At 55.4% G+C, this 14613-nt stretch overlaps 1 protein-coding gene across 1 annotated transcript in view; it reads left to right on the forward strand.

Moving 5' to 3' along the window:
- The window catches only part of LOC140109580 (arf-GAP with GTPase, ANK repeat and PH domain-containing protein 3-like), a 78735-nt gene that overhangs the window by 19680 nt on the left and 44442 nt on the right, over positions 1-14613 (forward strand). Inside the window, exon 3 of the mRNA XM_072132087.1 lies at positions 6285-6437. Coding sequence (XP_071988188.1) covers positions 6285-6437 — 153 coding nt within the window. The remainder of the gene's footprint in view (positions 1-6284; positions 6438-14613) is intronic.

Below are 14613 nucleotides of genomic sequence, written 5' to 3' on the forward strand. Positions count from 1 at the left end.
GTGCACAGGCTGTGTAGTAGTAGTAGTAGTAGTAGTACAGTATAGAGCACGGTGCACAGGCTGTGTAGTAGTAGTACAGTATAGAGCACGGTGCACAGGCTGTGTAGTAGTAGTAGTACAGTATAGAGCATGGTGCACAGGCTGTGTAGTAGTAGTAGTAGTACAGTATAGAGCATGGTGCACAGGCTGTGTAGTAGTAGTAGTAGTAGTACAGTATAGAGCACGGTGCACAGGCTGTGTAGTAGTAGTAGTACAGTATAGAGCATGGTGCACAGGCTGTGTAGTAGTAGCAGTGCAGTGTAGAGCATGGTGCACAGGCTGTGTAGTAGTAGTACAGTATAGAGCATGGTGCACAGGCTGTGTAGTAGTAGCAGTACAGTATAGAGCATGGTGCACAGGCTGTGTAGTAGTAGTAGTACAGTATAGAGCATGGTGCACAGGCTGTGTAGTAGTAGCAGTACAGTATAGAGCATGGTGCACAGGCTGTGTAGTAGTAGTAGTACAGTATAGAGCATGGTGCACAGGCTGTGTAGTAGTAGTAGTACAGTATAGAGCATGGTGCACAGGCTGTGTAGTAGTAGTACAGTATAGAGCATGGTGCACAGGCTGTGTAGTAGTACAGTATAGAGCATGGTGCACAGGCTGTGTAGTAGTAGCAGTGCAGTGTAGAGCATGGTGCACAGGCTGTGTAGTAGTAGTAGTACAGTATAGAGCATGGTGCACAGGCTGTGTAGTATTGGTAGTACAGTATAGAGCATGGTGCACAGGCTGTGTAGTAGTAGTAGTACAGTATAGAGCATGGTGCACAGGCTGTGTAGTAGTAGTACAGTATAGAGCATGGTGCACAGGCTGTGTAGTAGTAGTACAGTATAGAGCATGGTGCACAGGCTGTGTAGTAGTAGTACAGTATAGACCATGGTGCACAGGCTGTGTAGTAGTAGTAGTACAGTATAGACCATGGTGCACAGGCTGTGTAGTAGTAGTAGTACAGTATAGAGCATGGTGCACAGGCTGTGTATTAGTAGTACAGTATAGAGCATGGTGCACAGGCTGTGTAGTAGTAGTACAGTATAGAGCATGGTGCACAGGCTGTGTAGTAGTACAGTATAGAGCATGGTGCACAGGCTGTGTAGTAGTAGTAGTACAGTATAGAGCATGGTGCACAGGCTGTGTAGTAGCAGTACAGTATAGAGCACGGTGCACAGGCTGTGTAGTAGTAGTACAGTATAGAGCATGGTGCACAGGCTGTGTAGTAGTAGTACAGTATAGAGCATGGTACACAGGCTGTGTAGTAGTAGTAGTACAGTTTAGAGCATGGTGCACAGGCCGTGTAGTAGCAGTACAGTATAGAGCATGGTGCACAGGCTGTGTAGTAGTAGTAGTACAGTATAGAGCATGGTGCACAGGCTGTGTAGTAGTAGTAGTACAGTATAGAGCATGGTGCACAGGCTGTGTAGTAGTAGTAGTACAGTATAGAGCATGGTGCACAGGCTGTGTAGTAGCAGTACAGTATAGAGCATGGTGCACAGGCTGTGTAGTAGTAGTAGTACAGTATAGAGCATGGTGCACAGGCTGTGTAGTAGTAGTACAGTATAGAGCATGGTGCACAGGCTGTGTAGTAGTAGTACAGTATAGAGCATGGTGCACAGGCTGTGTAGTAGTAGTACAGTATAGAGCATGGTGCACAGGCTGTGTAGTAGTAGTACAGTATAGAGCATGGTGCACAGGCTGTGTAGTAGTAGTACAGTATAGAGCATGGTGCACAGGCTGTGTAGTAGTAGTACAGTATAGAGCATGGTGCACAGGCTGTGTAGTAGTAGTACAGTATAGAGCATGGTGCACAGGCTGTGTAGTAGTAGTAGTACAGTATAGAGCATGGTGCACAGGCTGTGTAGTAGTAGTAGTACAGTATAGAGCATGGTGCACAGGCTGTGTAGTAGTAGTACAGTATAGAGCATGGTGCACAGGCTGTGTAGTAGTAGTAGTACAGTATAGAGCATGGTGCACAGGCTGTGTAGTAGTAGTAGTACAGTATAGAGCAGTGATGGCTAACCTATGGCACTGGTGCCAGAGGTGGCACTCGGAGCCCTTTCTGTGGGCACTCAGGCCATCACCAGAGATGACTCCAGGTACCTTCCTGCAGTCCCAGACAGCCCAGGACTTGCTGTGCACAGAGCTATTTTAAAGTGACAGCTGTACCTGGGACTATTTTCTGCTATATTGGTGTCCTCAGGAGCTGGTATCAATGAAAACTGTGACAGAGAAGGGAGTATAAATCACAAATTAAATTTCTGTGTTGGCACTTTGCGATAAATAAGTGGGTCTTTGTTGTAGTTTGGGCACTCAGTCTCTAAAAGGTTCGCCATCACTGGTATAGAGCATGGTGCACAGGCTGTGTAGTAGTAGTACAGTATAGAGCATGGTGCACAGGCTGTGTAGTAGTAGTAGTACAGTATAGAGCACGGTGCACAGGCTGTGTAGTAGTAGTACAGTATAGAGCATGGTGCACAGGCTGTGTAGTAGTAGTACAGTATAGAGCATGGTGCACAGGCTGTGTAGTAGTAGTAGTACAGTATAGAGCATGGTGCACAGGCTGTGTAGTAGTAGCAGTACAGTATAGAGCATGGTGCACAGGCTGTGTAGTAGTAGTAGTACAGTATAGAGCATGGTGCACAGGCTGTGTAGTAGTAGTAGTACAGTATAGAGCATGGTGCACAGGCTGTGTAGTAGTAGTAGTACAGTATAGAGCATGGTGCACAGGCTGTGTAGTAGTAGTAGTACAGTATAGAGCATGGTGCACAGGCTGTGTAGTAGTAGTACAGTATAGAGCATGGTGCACAGGCTGTGTAGTAGTAGTAGTACAGTATAGAGCATGGTGCACAGGCTGTGTAGTAGTAGTACAGTATAGAGCATGGTGCACAGGCTGTGTAGTAGTAGTACAGTATAGAGCATGGTGCACAGGCTGTGTAGTAGTAGTACAGTATAGAGCATGGTGCACAGGCTGTGTAGTAGTAGTACAGTATAGAGCATGGTGCACAGGCTGTGTAGTAGTAGTAGTACAGTATAGAGCATGGTGCACAGGCTGTGTAGTAGTACAGTATAGATCATGGTGCACAGGCTGTGTAGTAGTAGTACAGTATAGAGCATGGTGCACAGGCTGTGTAGTAGTAGCAGTGCAGTGTAGAGCATGGTGCACAGGCTGTGTAGTAGTAGTAGTACAGTATAGAGCATGGTGCACAGGCTGTGTAGTAGTAGTAGTAGTACAGTATAGAGCATGGTGCACAGGCTGTGTAGTAGTAGTACAGTGTAGAGCATGGTGCACAGGCTGTGTAGTAGTAGTAGTACAGTATAGAGCATGGTGCACAGGCTGTGTAGTAGTACAGTATAGAGCATGGTGCACAGGCTGTGTAGTAGTAGTACAGTATAGAGCATGGTGCACAGGCTGTGTAGTAGTAGTAGTACAGTATAGAGCATGGTGCACAGGCTGTGTAGTAGTAGTACAGTATAGAGCATGGTGCACAGGCTGTGTAGTAGTAGTAGTACAGTATAGAGCATGGTGCACAGGCTGTGTAGTAGTAGTACAGTATAGAGCATGGTGCACAGGCTGTGTAGTAGTAGTACAGTATAGAGCATGGTGCACAGGCTGTGTAGTAGTAGTAGTACAGTATAGAGCATGGTGCACAGGCTGTGTAGTAGTAGTAGTACAGTATAGAGCATGGTGCACAGGCTGTGTAGTAGTACAGTATAGAGCATGGTGCACAGGCTGTGTAGTAGTAGTAGTACAGTATAGAGCATGGTGCACAGGCTGTGTAGTAGCAGTACAGTATAGAGCATGGTGCACAGGCTGTGTAGTAGTAGTACAGTATAGAGCATGGTGCACAGGCTGTGTAGTAGTAGTACAGTATAGAGCATGGTGCACAGGCTGTGTAGTAGTAGTACAGTATAGAGCATGGTGCTCAGGCTGTGTAGTAGTAGTACAGTATAGAGCATGGTGCACAGGCTGTGTAGTAGTACAGTACAGAGCATGGTGCACAGGCTGTGTAGTAGTAGTAGTACAGTATAGAGCATGGTGCACAGGCTGTGTAGTAGTAGTACAGTATAGAGCATAGTGCACAGGCTGTGTAGTAGTACAGTATAGAGCATGGTGCACAGGCTGTGTAGTAGTAGTAGTACAGTATAGAGCATGGTGCACAGGCTGTGTAGTAGTAGTAGTACAGTATAGAGCATGGTGCACAGGCTGTGTAGTAGTAGTAGTACAGTATAGAGCATGGTGCACAGGCTGTGTAGTAGTAGTAGTACAGTATAGAGCATGGTGCACAGGCTGTGTAGTAGTAGTACAGTATAGAGCATGGTGCACAGGCTGTGTAGTAGTAGTACAGTATAGAGCATGGTGCACAGGCTGTGTAGTAGTAGTAGTACAGTATAGAGCATGGTGCACAGGCTGTGTAGTAGTAGTAGTACAGTATAGAGCATGGTGCACAGGCTGTGTAGTAGTAGTAGTACAGTATAGAGCATGGTGCACAGGCTGTGTAGTAGTAGTAGTACAGTATAGAGCATGGTGCACAGGCTGTGTAGTAGTAGTACAGTATAGAGCATGGTGCACAGGCTGTGTAGTAGTAGTACAGTATAGAGCATGGTGCACAGGCTGTGTAGTAGTAGTACAGTATAGAGCATGGTGAACAGGCTGTGTAGTAGTAGTACAGTATAGAGCATGGTGCACAGGCTGTGTAGTAGTAGTAGTACAGTATAGAGCATGGTGCACAGGCTGTGTAGTAGTAGTAGTACAGTATAGAGCATGGTGCACAGGCTGTGTAGTAGTAGTAGTACAGTATAGAGCATGGTGCACAGGCTGTGTAGTAGTAGTAGTAGTACAGTATAGAGCATGGTGCACAGGCTGTGTAGTAGTAGTACAGTATAGAGCATGGTGCACAGGCTGTGTAGTAGTACAGTATAGAGCATGGTGCACAGGCTGTGTAGTAGTAGCAGTGCAGTGTAGAGCATGGTGCACAGGCTGTGTAGTAGTAGTACAGTATAGAGCATGGTGCACAGGCTGTGTAGTAGTAGTACAGTATAGAGCATGGTGCACAGGCTGTGTAGTAGTACAGTATAGAGCATGGTGCACAGGCTGTGTAGTAGTAGCAGTGCAGTATAGAGCATGGTGCACAGGCTGTGTAGTAGTAGTACAGTATAGAGCATGGTGCACAGGCTGTGTAGTAGTAGTAGTACAGTATAGAGCATGGTACACAGGCTGTGTAGTAGTAGTACAGTATAGAGCATGGTGCACAGGCTGTGTAGTAGTAGTAGTACAGTATAGAGCATGGTGCACAGGCTGTGTAGTAGTAGTACAGTATAGAGCATGGTGCACAGGCTGTGTAGTAGTAGTAGTACAGTATAGAGCATGGTGCACAGGCTGTGTAGTAGTAGTAGTACAGTATAGAGCATGGTACACAGGCTGTGTAGTAGTAGTACAGTATAGAGCATGGTGCACAGGCTGTGTAGTAGTAGTAGTACAGTATAGAGCATGGTGCACAGGCTGTGTAGTAGTAGTACAGTATAGAGCATGGTGCACAGGCTGTGTAGTAGTAGTAGTAGTACAGTATAGAGCATGGTGCACAGGCTGTGTAGTAGTAGTACAGTATAGAGCATGGTGCACAGGCTGTGTAGTAGTAGCAGTGCAGTATAGAGCATGGTGCACAGGCCGTGTAGTAGTAGCAGTACAGTATAGAGCATGGTGCACAGGCTGTGTAGTAGTACAGTATAGAGCATGGTGCACAGGCTGTGTAGTAGTAGTACAGTATAGAGCATGGTGCACAGGCTGTGTAGTAGTAGTACAGTATAGAGCATGGTGCACAGGCTGTGTAGTAGTAGCAGTACAGTATAGAGCATGGTGCACAGGCTGTGTAGTAGTAGTACAGTATAGAGCATGGTGCACAGGCTGTGTAGTAGTAGCAGTGCAGTATAGAGCATGGTGCACAGGCTGTGTAGTAGTAGTAGCAGTACAGTATAGAGCATGGTGCACAGGCTGTGTAGTAGTAGTAGTAGTAGTACAGTATAGAGCATGGTGCACAGGCTGTGTAGTAGTAGTAGTACAGTATAGAGCATGGTGCACAGGCTGTGTAGTAGTAGTACAGTATAGAGCATGGTGCACAGGCTGTGTAGTAGTAGTACAGTATAGAGCATGGTGCACAGGCTGTGTAGTAGCAGTACCGTATAGAGCATGGTGCACAGGCTGTGTAGTCGTAGTCGGAGGGCCCTGTTCTCACACGTCTTGTCTCCCCCTGCAGGCCAGTAATGGGGGGACGTTCAGTGACTACTCCTCCTCCGTCCCCTCCACTCCCAGTATCAGTCAGCGTGAATTGCGTATTGAGACCATCGCAGCGTCCAGCACCCCGACCCCGATCCGAAAGCAAAGCAAGCGCCGCTCCAACATCTTTACAGTGAGTACTATGGAAAGATGGGGCAGATCGCACCCGCTGCTGCTTGAGCAGGCAGAATATGTGAGGTTCAAGCCTTGAAATAAGACGCAGGAAAGAGGCGGAATCCAGGTAAATCCGCAGCATCTGAATGCGACCATTGCAATGTTGTGCCGGGGGCGGGGGAGGAGCTACAGGTAGTGCTGAGGGGGGAGGGAGGCTACAGGTAGTGCTGGGGGGGGAGGGAGGAGCTACAGGTAGTGCTGAGGGGGGAGGGAGGAGCTACAGGTAGTGCTGGGGGGGGAGGGAGGAGCTACAGGTAGTGCTGAGGGGGGAGGGAGGAGCTACAGGTAGTGCTGAGGAGGGAGGGAGGAGCTACAGGTAGTGCTGAGGGGGGAGGGAGGAGCTACAGGTAGTGCTGAGGGGGGAGGGAGGAGCTACAGATAGTGCTGGGGGGGAGGGAGGAGCTACAGGTAGTGCTGGGGGGGGAGGGAGGAGCTACAGGTAGTGCTGAGGGGGGAGGGAGGAGCTACAGGTAGTGCTGAGGAGGGAGGGAGGAGCTACAGGTAGTGCTGAGGGGGGAGGGAGGAGCTACAGGTAGTGCTGAGGGGGGGAGGGAGGAGCTACAGATAGTGCTGGGGGGGAGGGAGGAGCTACAGGTAGTGCTGGGGGGGGAGGGAGGAGCTACAGGTAGTGCTGAGGGGGGAGGGAGGAGCTACAGGTAGTGCTGAGGAGGGAGGGAGGAGCTACAGGTAGTGCTGAGGGGGGAGGAAGGAGCTACAGGTAGTGCTGAGGGGGGAGGGAGGAGCTACAGGTAGTGCTGAGGAGGGAGGGAGGAGCTACAGATAGTGCTGAGGAGGGAGGGGGGACTACAGGTAGTGCTGAGGGGGGAGGGAGGAGCTACAGGTAGTGCTGAGGGGGGGAGGGAGGAGCTACAGGTAGTGCTGAGGAGGGAGGGGGGACTACAGGTAGTGCTGAGGGGGGAGGGAGGAGCTACAGGTAGTGCTGAGGGGGGAGGGAGGAGCTACAGGTAGTGCTGAGGGGGGAGGGGGGACTACAGGTAGTGCTGAGGGGGGACTACAGGTAGTGCTGAGGGGGGAGGGAGGAGCTACAGGTAGTGCTGAGGGGGGAGGGGGGACTACAGGTAGTGCTGAGGGGGGAGGGGGGACTACAGGTAGTGCTGAGGGGGGAGGGGGGACTACAGGTAGTGCTGAGGGGGGAGGGAGGAGCTACAGGTAGTGCTCAGGGCGGGGGAGGAGCTACAGGCAGTGGGAAGGGGGGACTACAGGTAGTGCTGAGGGGGGAGGGAGGAGCTACAGGTAGTGCTGAGGGGGGAGGGAGGAGCTACAGGTAGTGCTGAGGGGGGGAGGGAGGAGCTACAGGTAGTGCTGAGGGGGGAGGGAGGAGCTACAGGCAGTGCTGAGGGGGGAGGGAGGAGCTACAGGCAGTGCTGAGGGGGGAGGGAGGAGCTACAGGCAGTGCTGAGGGGGGACTACAGGTAGTGCTGAGGGGGGACTACAGGTAGTGCTGAGGGGGGACTACAGGTAGTGCTGAGGGGGGACTACAGGTAGTGCTGAGGGGGGACTACAGGTAGTGCTGAGGGGGGACTACAGGTAGTGCTGAGGGGGGACTACAGGTAGTGCTGAGGGGGGACTACAGGTAGTGCTGAGGGGGGGACTACAGGTAGTGCTGCGGGGGGAGGGAGGAGCTACAGGTAGTGCTGAGGGGGGAGGGAGGAGCTACAGGTAGTGCTGAGGGGGAGGGGGGACTACAGGTAGTGCTGAGGGGGGAGGGAGGAGCTACAGGTAGTGCTGAGGGGGGGACTACAGGTAGTGCTGCGGGGGGAGGGAGGAGCTACAGGTAGTGCTGAGGGGGGAGGGAGGAGCTACAGGCAGTGCTGAGGGGGGAGGGAGGAGCTACAGGTAGTGCTGAGGGGGGACTACAGGTAGTGCTGAGGGGGGACTACAGGTAGTGCTGAGGGGGGACTACAGGTAGTGCTGAGGGGGGACTACAGGTAGTGCTGAGGGGGGACTACAGGTAGTGCTGAGGGGGGACTACAGGTAGTGCTGAGGGGGGACTACAGGTAGTGCTGAGGGGGGGACTACAGGTAGTGCTGCGGGGGGAGGGAGGAGCTACAGGTAGTGCTGCGGGGGGAGGGAGGAGCTACAGGTAGTGCTGAGGGGGGAGGGGGGACTACAGGTAGTGCTGAGGGGGGAGGGAGGAGCTACAGGTAGTGCTGAGGGGGGGACTACAGGTAGTGCTGCGGGGGGAGGGAGGAGCTACAGGTAGTGCTGAGGGGGGAGGGAGGAGCTACAGGTAGTGCTGAGGGGGGGGGGGAGCTACAGGCAGTGCTGAGGGGGGACTACAGGTAGTGCTGAGGGGGGACTACAGGTAGTGCTGAGGGGGGACTACAGGTAGTGCTGAGGGGGGACTACAGGTAGTGCTGAGGGGGGACTACAGGTAGTGCTGAGGGGGGACTACAGGTAGTGCTGAGGGGGGGACTACAGGTAGTGCTGCGGGGGGAGGGAGGAGCTACAGGTAGTGCTGAGGGGGGAGGGAGGAGCTACAGGTAGTGCTGAGGGGGGAGGGGGGACTACAGGTAGTGCTGAGGGGGGAGGGAGGAGCTACAGGTAGTGCTGAGGGGGGGACTACAGGTAGTGCTGCGGGGGGAGGGAGGAGCTACAGGTAGTGCTGAGGGGGGAGGGAGGAGCTACAGGTAGTGCTGAGGGGGGAGGGGGGACTACAGGTAGTGCTGAGGGGGGAGGGAGGAGCTACAAGTAGTGCTGAGGGGGGAGGGAGGAGCTACAGGTAGTGCTGAGGGGGAGGGAGGAGCTACAGGTAGTGCTGAGGAGGAAGGGGGGACTACAGGTAGTGCTGAGGGGGAGGGAGGGAGGGAGGAGCTACAGATAGTGCTGAGGGAGGAGGGGGGACTACAGGTAGTGGGGAGGGGGGACTACAGGTAGTGCTGAGGGGGAGGGAGGGAGGAGCTACAGGTAGTGCTGAGGGGGGAGGGGGGACTACAGGTAGTGCTGAGGGGGGAGGGAGGAGCTACAGGTTGTGCTGAGGGAGGAGCTACAGGTAGTGCTGAGGGGGGAGGGGGGACTACAGGTAGTGCTGAGGGGGGAGGGAGGAGCTACAGGTAGTGCTGAGGGGGGAGGGGGGACTACAGGTAGTGCTGAGGGGGGAGGGAGGAGCTACAGGTAGTGCTGAGGGGGGAGGGGGACTACAGGTAGTGCTGAGGGGGGAGGGAGTAGCTACAGGTAGTGCTGAGGGGGGAGGGGGGACTACAGGTAGTGCTGAGGGGGGAGGGGGGACTACAGGTAGTGCTGAGGGGGGAGGGAGGAGCTACAGGTAGTGCTGAGGGGGGAGGGGCGCTACAGGTAGTGCTGAGGGGGGAGGGGCGCTACAGGTAGTGCTGAGGGGGGAGGGGGGACTACAGGTAGTGCTGAGGAGGGAGGGAGGAGCTACAGGTAGTGCTGAGGGCGGGGGAGGAGCTACAGGCAGTGGGAAGGGGGGACTACAGGTAGTGCTGAGGGGGGAGGGAGGAGCTACAGGTAGTGCTGAGGGGGGAGGGAGGAGCTACAGGTAGTGCTGAGGGGGGAGGGAGGAGCTACAGGTAGTGCTGAGGGGGGAGGGAGGAGCTACAGGTAGTGCTGAGGGGGGAGGGAGGAGCTACAGGTAGTGCTGAGGGGGGAGGGAGGAGCTACAGGTAGTGCTGAGGGGGGAGGGAGGAGCTACAGGTAGTGCTGAGGGGGGAGGGAGGAGCTACAGGTAGTGCTGAGGGGGGAGGGAGGAGCTACAGGCAGTGCTGAGGGGGGGAGGGAGGAGCTACAGGCAGTGCTGAGGGGGGAGGGAGGAGCTACAGGCAGTGCTGAGGGGGGAGGGAGGAGCTACAGGCAGTGCTGAGGGGGGAGGGGGGACTACAGGTAGTGCTGAGGGGGGAGGGGGGACTACAGGTAGTGCTGAGGGGGGACTACAGGTAGTGCTGAGGGGGGAGGGAGGAGCTACAGGTAGTGCTGAGGGGGGAGGGGGGACTACAGGTAGTGCTGAGGGGGGGACTACAGGTAGTGCTGCGGGGGGAGGGAGGAGCTACAGGTAGTGCTGAGGGGGGAGGGAGGAGCTACAGGTAGTGCTGAGGGGGGAGGGGGGACTACAGGTAGTGCTGAGGGGGGAGGGAGGAGCTACAGGTAGTGCTGAGGGGGGAGCGGGGACTACAGGTAGTGCTGAGGGGGGAGGGGGGACTACAGGTAGTGCTGAGGGGGGAGGGAGGAGCTACAGGTTGTGCTGAGGGAGGAGCTACAGGTGCTGAGGGAGGAGCTACAGGTAGTGCTGAGAGGGGAAGGGAGGAGCTACAGGTAGTGCTGAGGGGGGAGGGGGGACTACAGGTAGTGCTGAGGGGGGAGGGAGGAGCTACAGGTAGTGCTGAGGGGGGAGGGGGGACTACAGGTAGTGCTGAGGGGGGGACTACAGGTAGTGCTGCGGGGGGAGGGAGGAGCTACAGGTAGTGCTGAGGGGGGAGGGAGGAGCTACAGGTAGTGCTGAGGGGGGAGGGGGGACTACAGGTAGTGCTGAGGGGGAGGGAGGAGCTACAGGTAGTGCTGAGGGGGTAGGGGGGACTACAGGTAGTGCTGAGGGGGGAGGGAGGAGCTACAGGTAGTGCTGAGGGGGGAGGGAGGAGCTACAGGTAGTGCTGAGGGGGGAGGGGGGACTACAGGTAGTGCTGAGGGGGGAGGGAGGAGCTACAGGTAGTGCTGAGGGGGGAGGGAGGAGCTACAGGTAGTGCTGAGGGGGGAGGCAGGAGCTACAGGTAGTGCTGAGGGGGGAGGGAGGAGCTACAGGTAGTGCTGAGGGGGGGAGGGGAGGAGCTACGGGGAGGGGGAGGAGCTACAGGTAGTGCTGAGGGGGGAGTGAGCAGCTACAGGTAGTGCTGAGGGGGGAGGGAGGAGCTACAGGTAGTGCTGAGGGGGGAGGGAGGAACTACAGGTAGTGCTGAGGGGGGAGGGAGGAGCTACAGGTAGTGCTGAGGGGGGGAGGGAGGAGCTACAGGTAGTGGGGAGGGGGGACTACAGGTAGTGCTGAGGGAGGAGGGGGGACTACAGGTAGTGCTGAGGGAGGAGGGGGGACTACAGGTAGTGCTGAGGGAGGAGGGGGGACTACAGGTAGTGCTGAGGGGGGAGGGAGGAGCTACAGGTAGTGCTGAGGGGGGAGGGGGGACTACAGGTAGTGGGGAGGGGGGACTACAGGTAGTGGGGAGGGGGGACTACAGGTAGTGGGGAGGGGGGACTACAGGTAGTGGGGAGGGGGGACTACAGGTAGTGGGGAGGGGGGACTACAGGTAGTGGGGAGGGGGGACTACAGGTAGTGCTGAGGGAGGAGGGGGGACTACAGGTAGTGCTGAGGGAGGAGGGGGGACTACAGGTAGTGCTGAGGGGGGAGGGAGGAGCTACAGGTAGTGCTGAGGGGGGAGGGGGGACTACAGGTAGTGGGGAGGGGGGACTACAGGTAGTGGGGAGGGGGGACTACAGGTAGTGGGGAGGGGGGACTACAGGTAGTGGGGAGGGGGGACTACAGGTAGTGGGGAGGGGGGACTACAGGTAGTGGGGAGGGGGGACTACAGGTAGTGGGGAGGGGGGACTACAGGTAGTGGGGAGGGGGGACTACAGGTAGTGCTGAGGGGGGAGGTGGGACCTTCCACCCACAGAGAGAGAGACGGTCAGACTAGACCTTCCACCCACAGAGCGAGAGAGAGAGACTGTCAGACTAGACCTTCCACCCACAGAGCGAGAGAGAGAGACTGTCAGACTAGACCTTCCACCCACAGAGCGAGAGAGAGAGACGGTCAGACTAGACCTTCCACCCACAGAGCGAGAGAGAGAGACTGTCAGACTAGACCTTCCACCCACAGAGCGAGAGAGAGAGACGGTCAGACTAGATCTTCCACCCACAGAGCGAGCGAGAGAGACGGTCAGACTAGACCTTCCACCCACAGAGCGAGCGAGAGAGACGGTCAGACTAGACCTTCCACCCACAGAGCGAGCGAGAGAGACGTCAGACTAGACCTTCCACCCACAGAGCGAGCGAGACGGTCAGACTAGACCTTCCACCCACAGAGCGAGAGAGAGAGACGGTCAGACTAGACCTTCCACCCACAGAGCGAGAGAGAGAGACGGTCAGACTAGACCTTCCACCCACAGAGCGAGCGAGAGAGACGGTCAGACTAGACCTTCCACCCACAGAGCGAGAGAGAGAGACGGTCAGACTAGACCTTCCACCCACAGAGCGAGAGAGAGAGACGTCAGACTAGACCTTCCACCCACAGAGCGAGCGAGAGAGACGGTCAGACTAGACCTTCCACCCACAGAGCGAGCGAGAGAGACGGTCAGACTAGACCTTCCACCCACAGAGCGAGCGAGAGAGACGTCAGACTAGACCTTCCACCCACAGAGCGAGCGAGAGAGACGGTCAGACTAGATCTTCCACCCACAGAGCGAGAGAGAGAGACGGTCAGACTAGACCTTCCACCCACAGAGCGAGAGAGACGGTCAGACTAGATCTTCCACCCACAGAGCGAGAGAGAGAGACGGTCAGACTAGACCTTCCACCCACAGAGCGAGAGAGACGGTCAGACTAGACCTTCCACCCACAGAGCGAGAGAGACGGTCAGACTAGACCTTCCACCCACAGAGCGAGAGAGACGGTCAGACTAGACCTTCCACCCACAGAGCGAGAGAGACGGTCAGACTAGACCTTCCACCCACAGAGCGAGCGAGAGAGACGGTCAGACTAGACCTTCCACCCACAGAGCGAGCGAGAGAGACGGTCAGACTAGACCTTCCACCCACAGAGCGAGCGAGAGAGACGGTCAGACTAGACCTTCCACCCACAGAGCGAGCGAGAGAGACGGTCAGACTAGACCTTCCACCCACAGAGCGAGAGAGACGGTCAGACTAGACCTTCCACCCACAGAGCGAGCGAGACGGTCAGACTAGACCTTCCACCCACAGAGCGAGCGAGCGAGACGGTCAGACTAGACCTTCCACCCACAGAGCGAGCGAGAGAGACGGTCAGACTAGACCTTCCACCCACAGAGCGAGCGAGACGGTCAGACTAGACCTTCCACCCACAGAGCGAGCGAGCGAGACGGTCAGACTAGACCTTCCACCCACAGAGCGAGCGAGACGGTCAGACTAGACCTTCCACCCACAGAGCGAGCGAGCGAGACGGTCAGACTAGACCTTCCACCCACAGAGCGAGCGAGAGAGACGGTCAGACTAGACCTTCCACCCACAGAGCGAGCGAGAGAGACGGTCAGACTAGACCTTCCACCCACAGAGCGAGCGAGACGGTCAGACTAGACCTTCCACCCACAGAGCGAGCGAGAGAGACGGTCAGACTAGACCTTCCACCCACAGAGCGAGCGAGAGAGACGGTCAGACTAGACCTTCCACCCACAGAGCGAGCGAGAGAGACGGTCAGACTAGACCTTCCACCCACAGAGCGAGCGAGAGAGACGGTCAGACTAGACCTTCCACCCACAGAGCGAGCGAGAGAGACGTCAGACTAGACCTTCCACCCACAGAGCGAGCGAGAGAGACGGTCAGACTAGACCTTCCACCCACAGAGCGAGCGAGAGAGACGGTCAGACTAGACCTTCCACCCACAGAGCGAGAGAGACGGTCAGACTAGACCTTCCACCCACAGAGTGAGCGAGCGAGACTGTCAGACTAGACCTTCCACCCACAGAGCGAGCGAGAGAGACGGTCAGACTAGACCTTCCACCCACAGAGCGAGCGAGACGCTCAGACACCTCACAGATTGAATGACGGTCATGACAGTAAGACTTCTTGAATTGTCCTGGGACTACAAGTCCTTCGGGGGTCGGAGCTTCCTATTTACAAGATCTTCCATCACTGCCGAGTCCTGGTGATCTGTGTAATGGGCTGGGATTTGTGGGACCTTACCGGAACTAGAGGTCCCTGGATGGATACTGCCAAGACTCCTAAATTACCAGGACTTACCCAAATTACCCAACCACCAGTGTATGATCGCTGCCCAGATCTGGCCATGAAATCACCCCGGGACAAGAAGGTGTCAGGTTTAGTCTTTGAGTAGTGAAAGTAAGACCACAGAGGGACGTAGACCACTACAAGGGACTCTGCAGCGCTCCTGGGGGGTCTCTCCTGACCCCGGAGGGGCAGAC

This window comes from Engystomops pustulosus, unplaced genomic scaffold (assembly GCF_040894005.1).
Source record: "Engystomops pustulosus unplaced genomic scaffold, aEngPut4.maternal MAT_SCAFFOLD_221, whole genome shotgun sequence".
Lineage (NCBI taxonomy): Eukaryota > Metazoa > Chordata > Amphibia > Anura > Leptodactylidae > Engystomops > Engystomops pustulosus.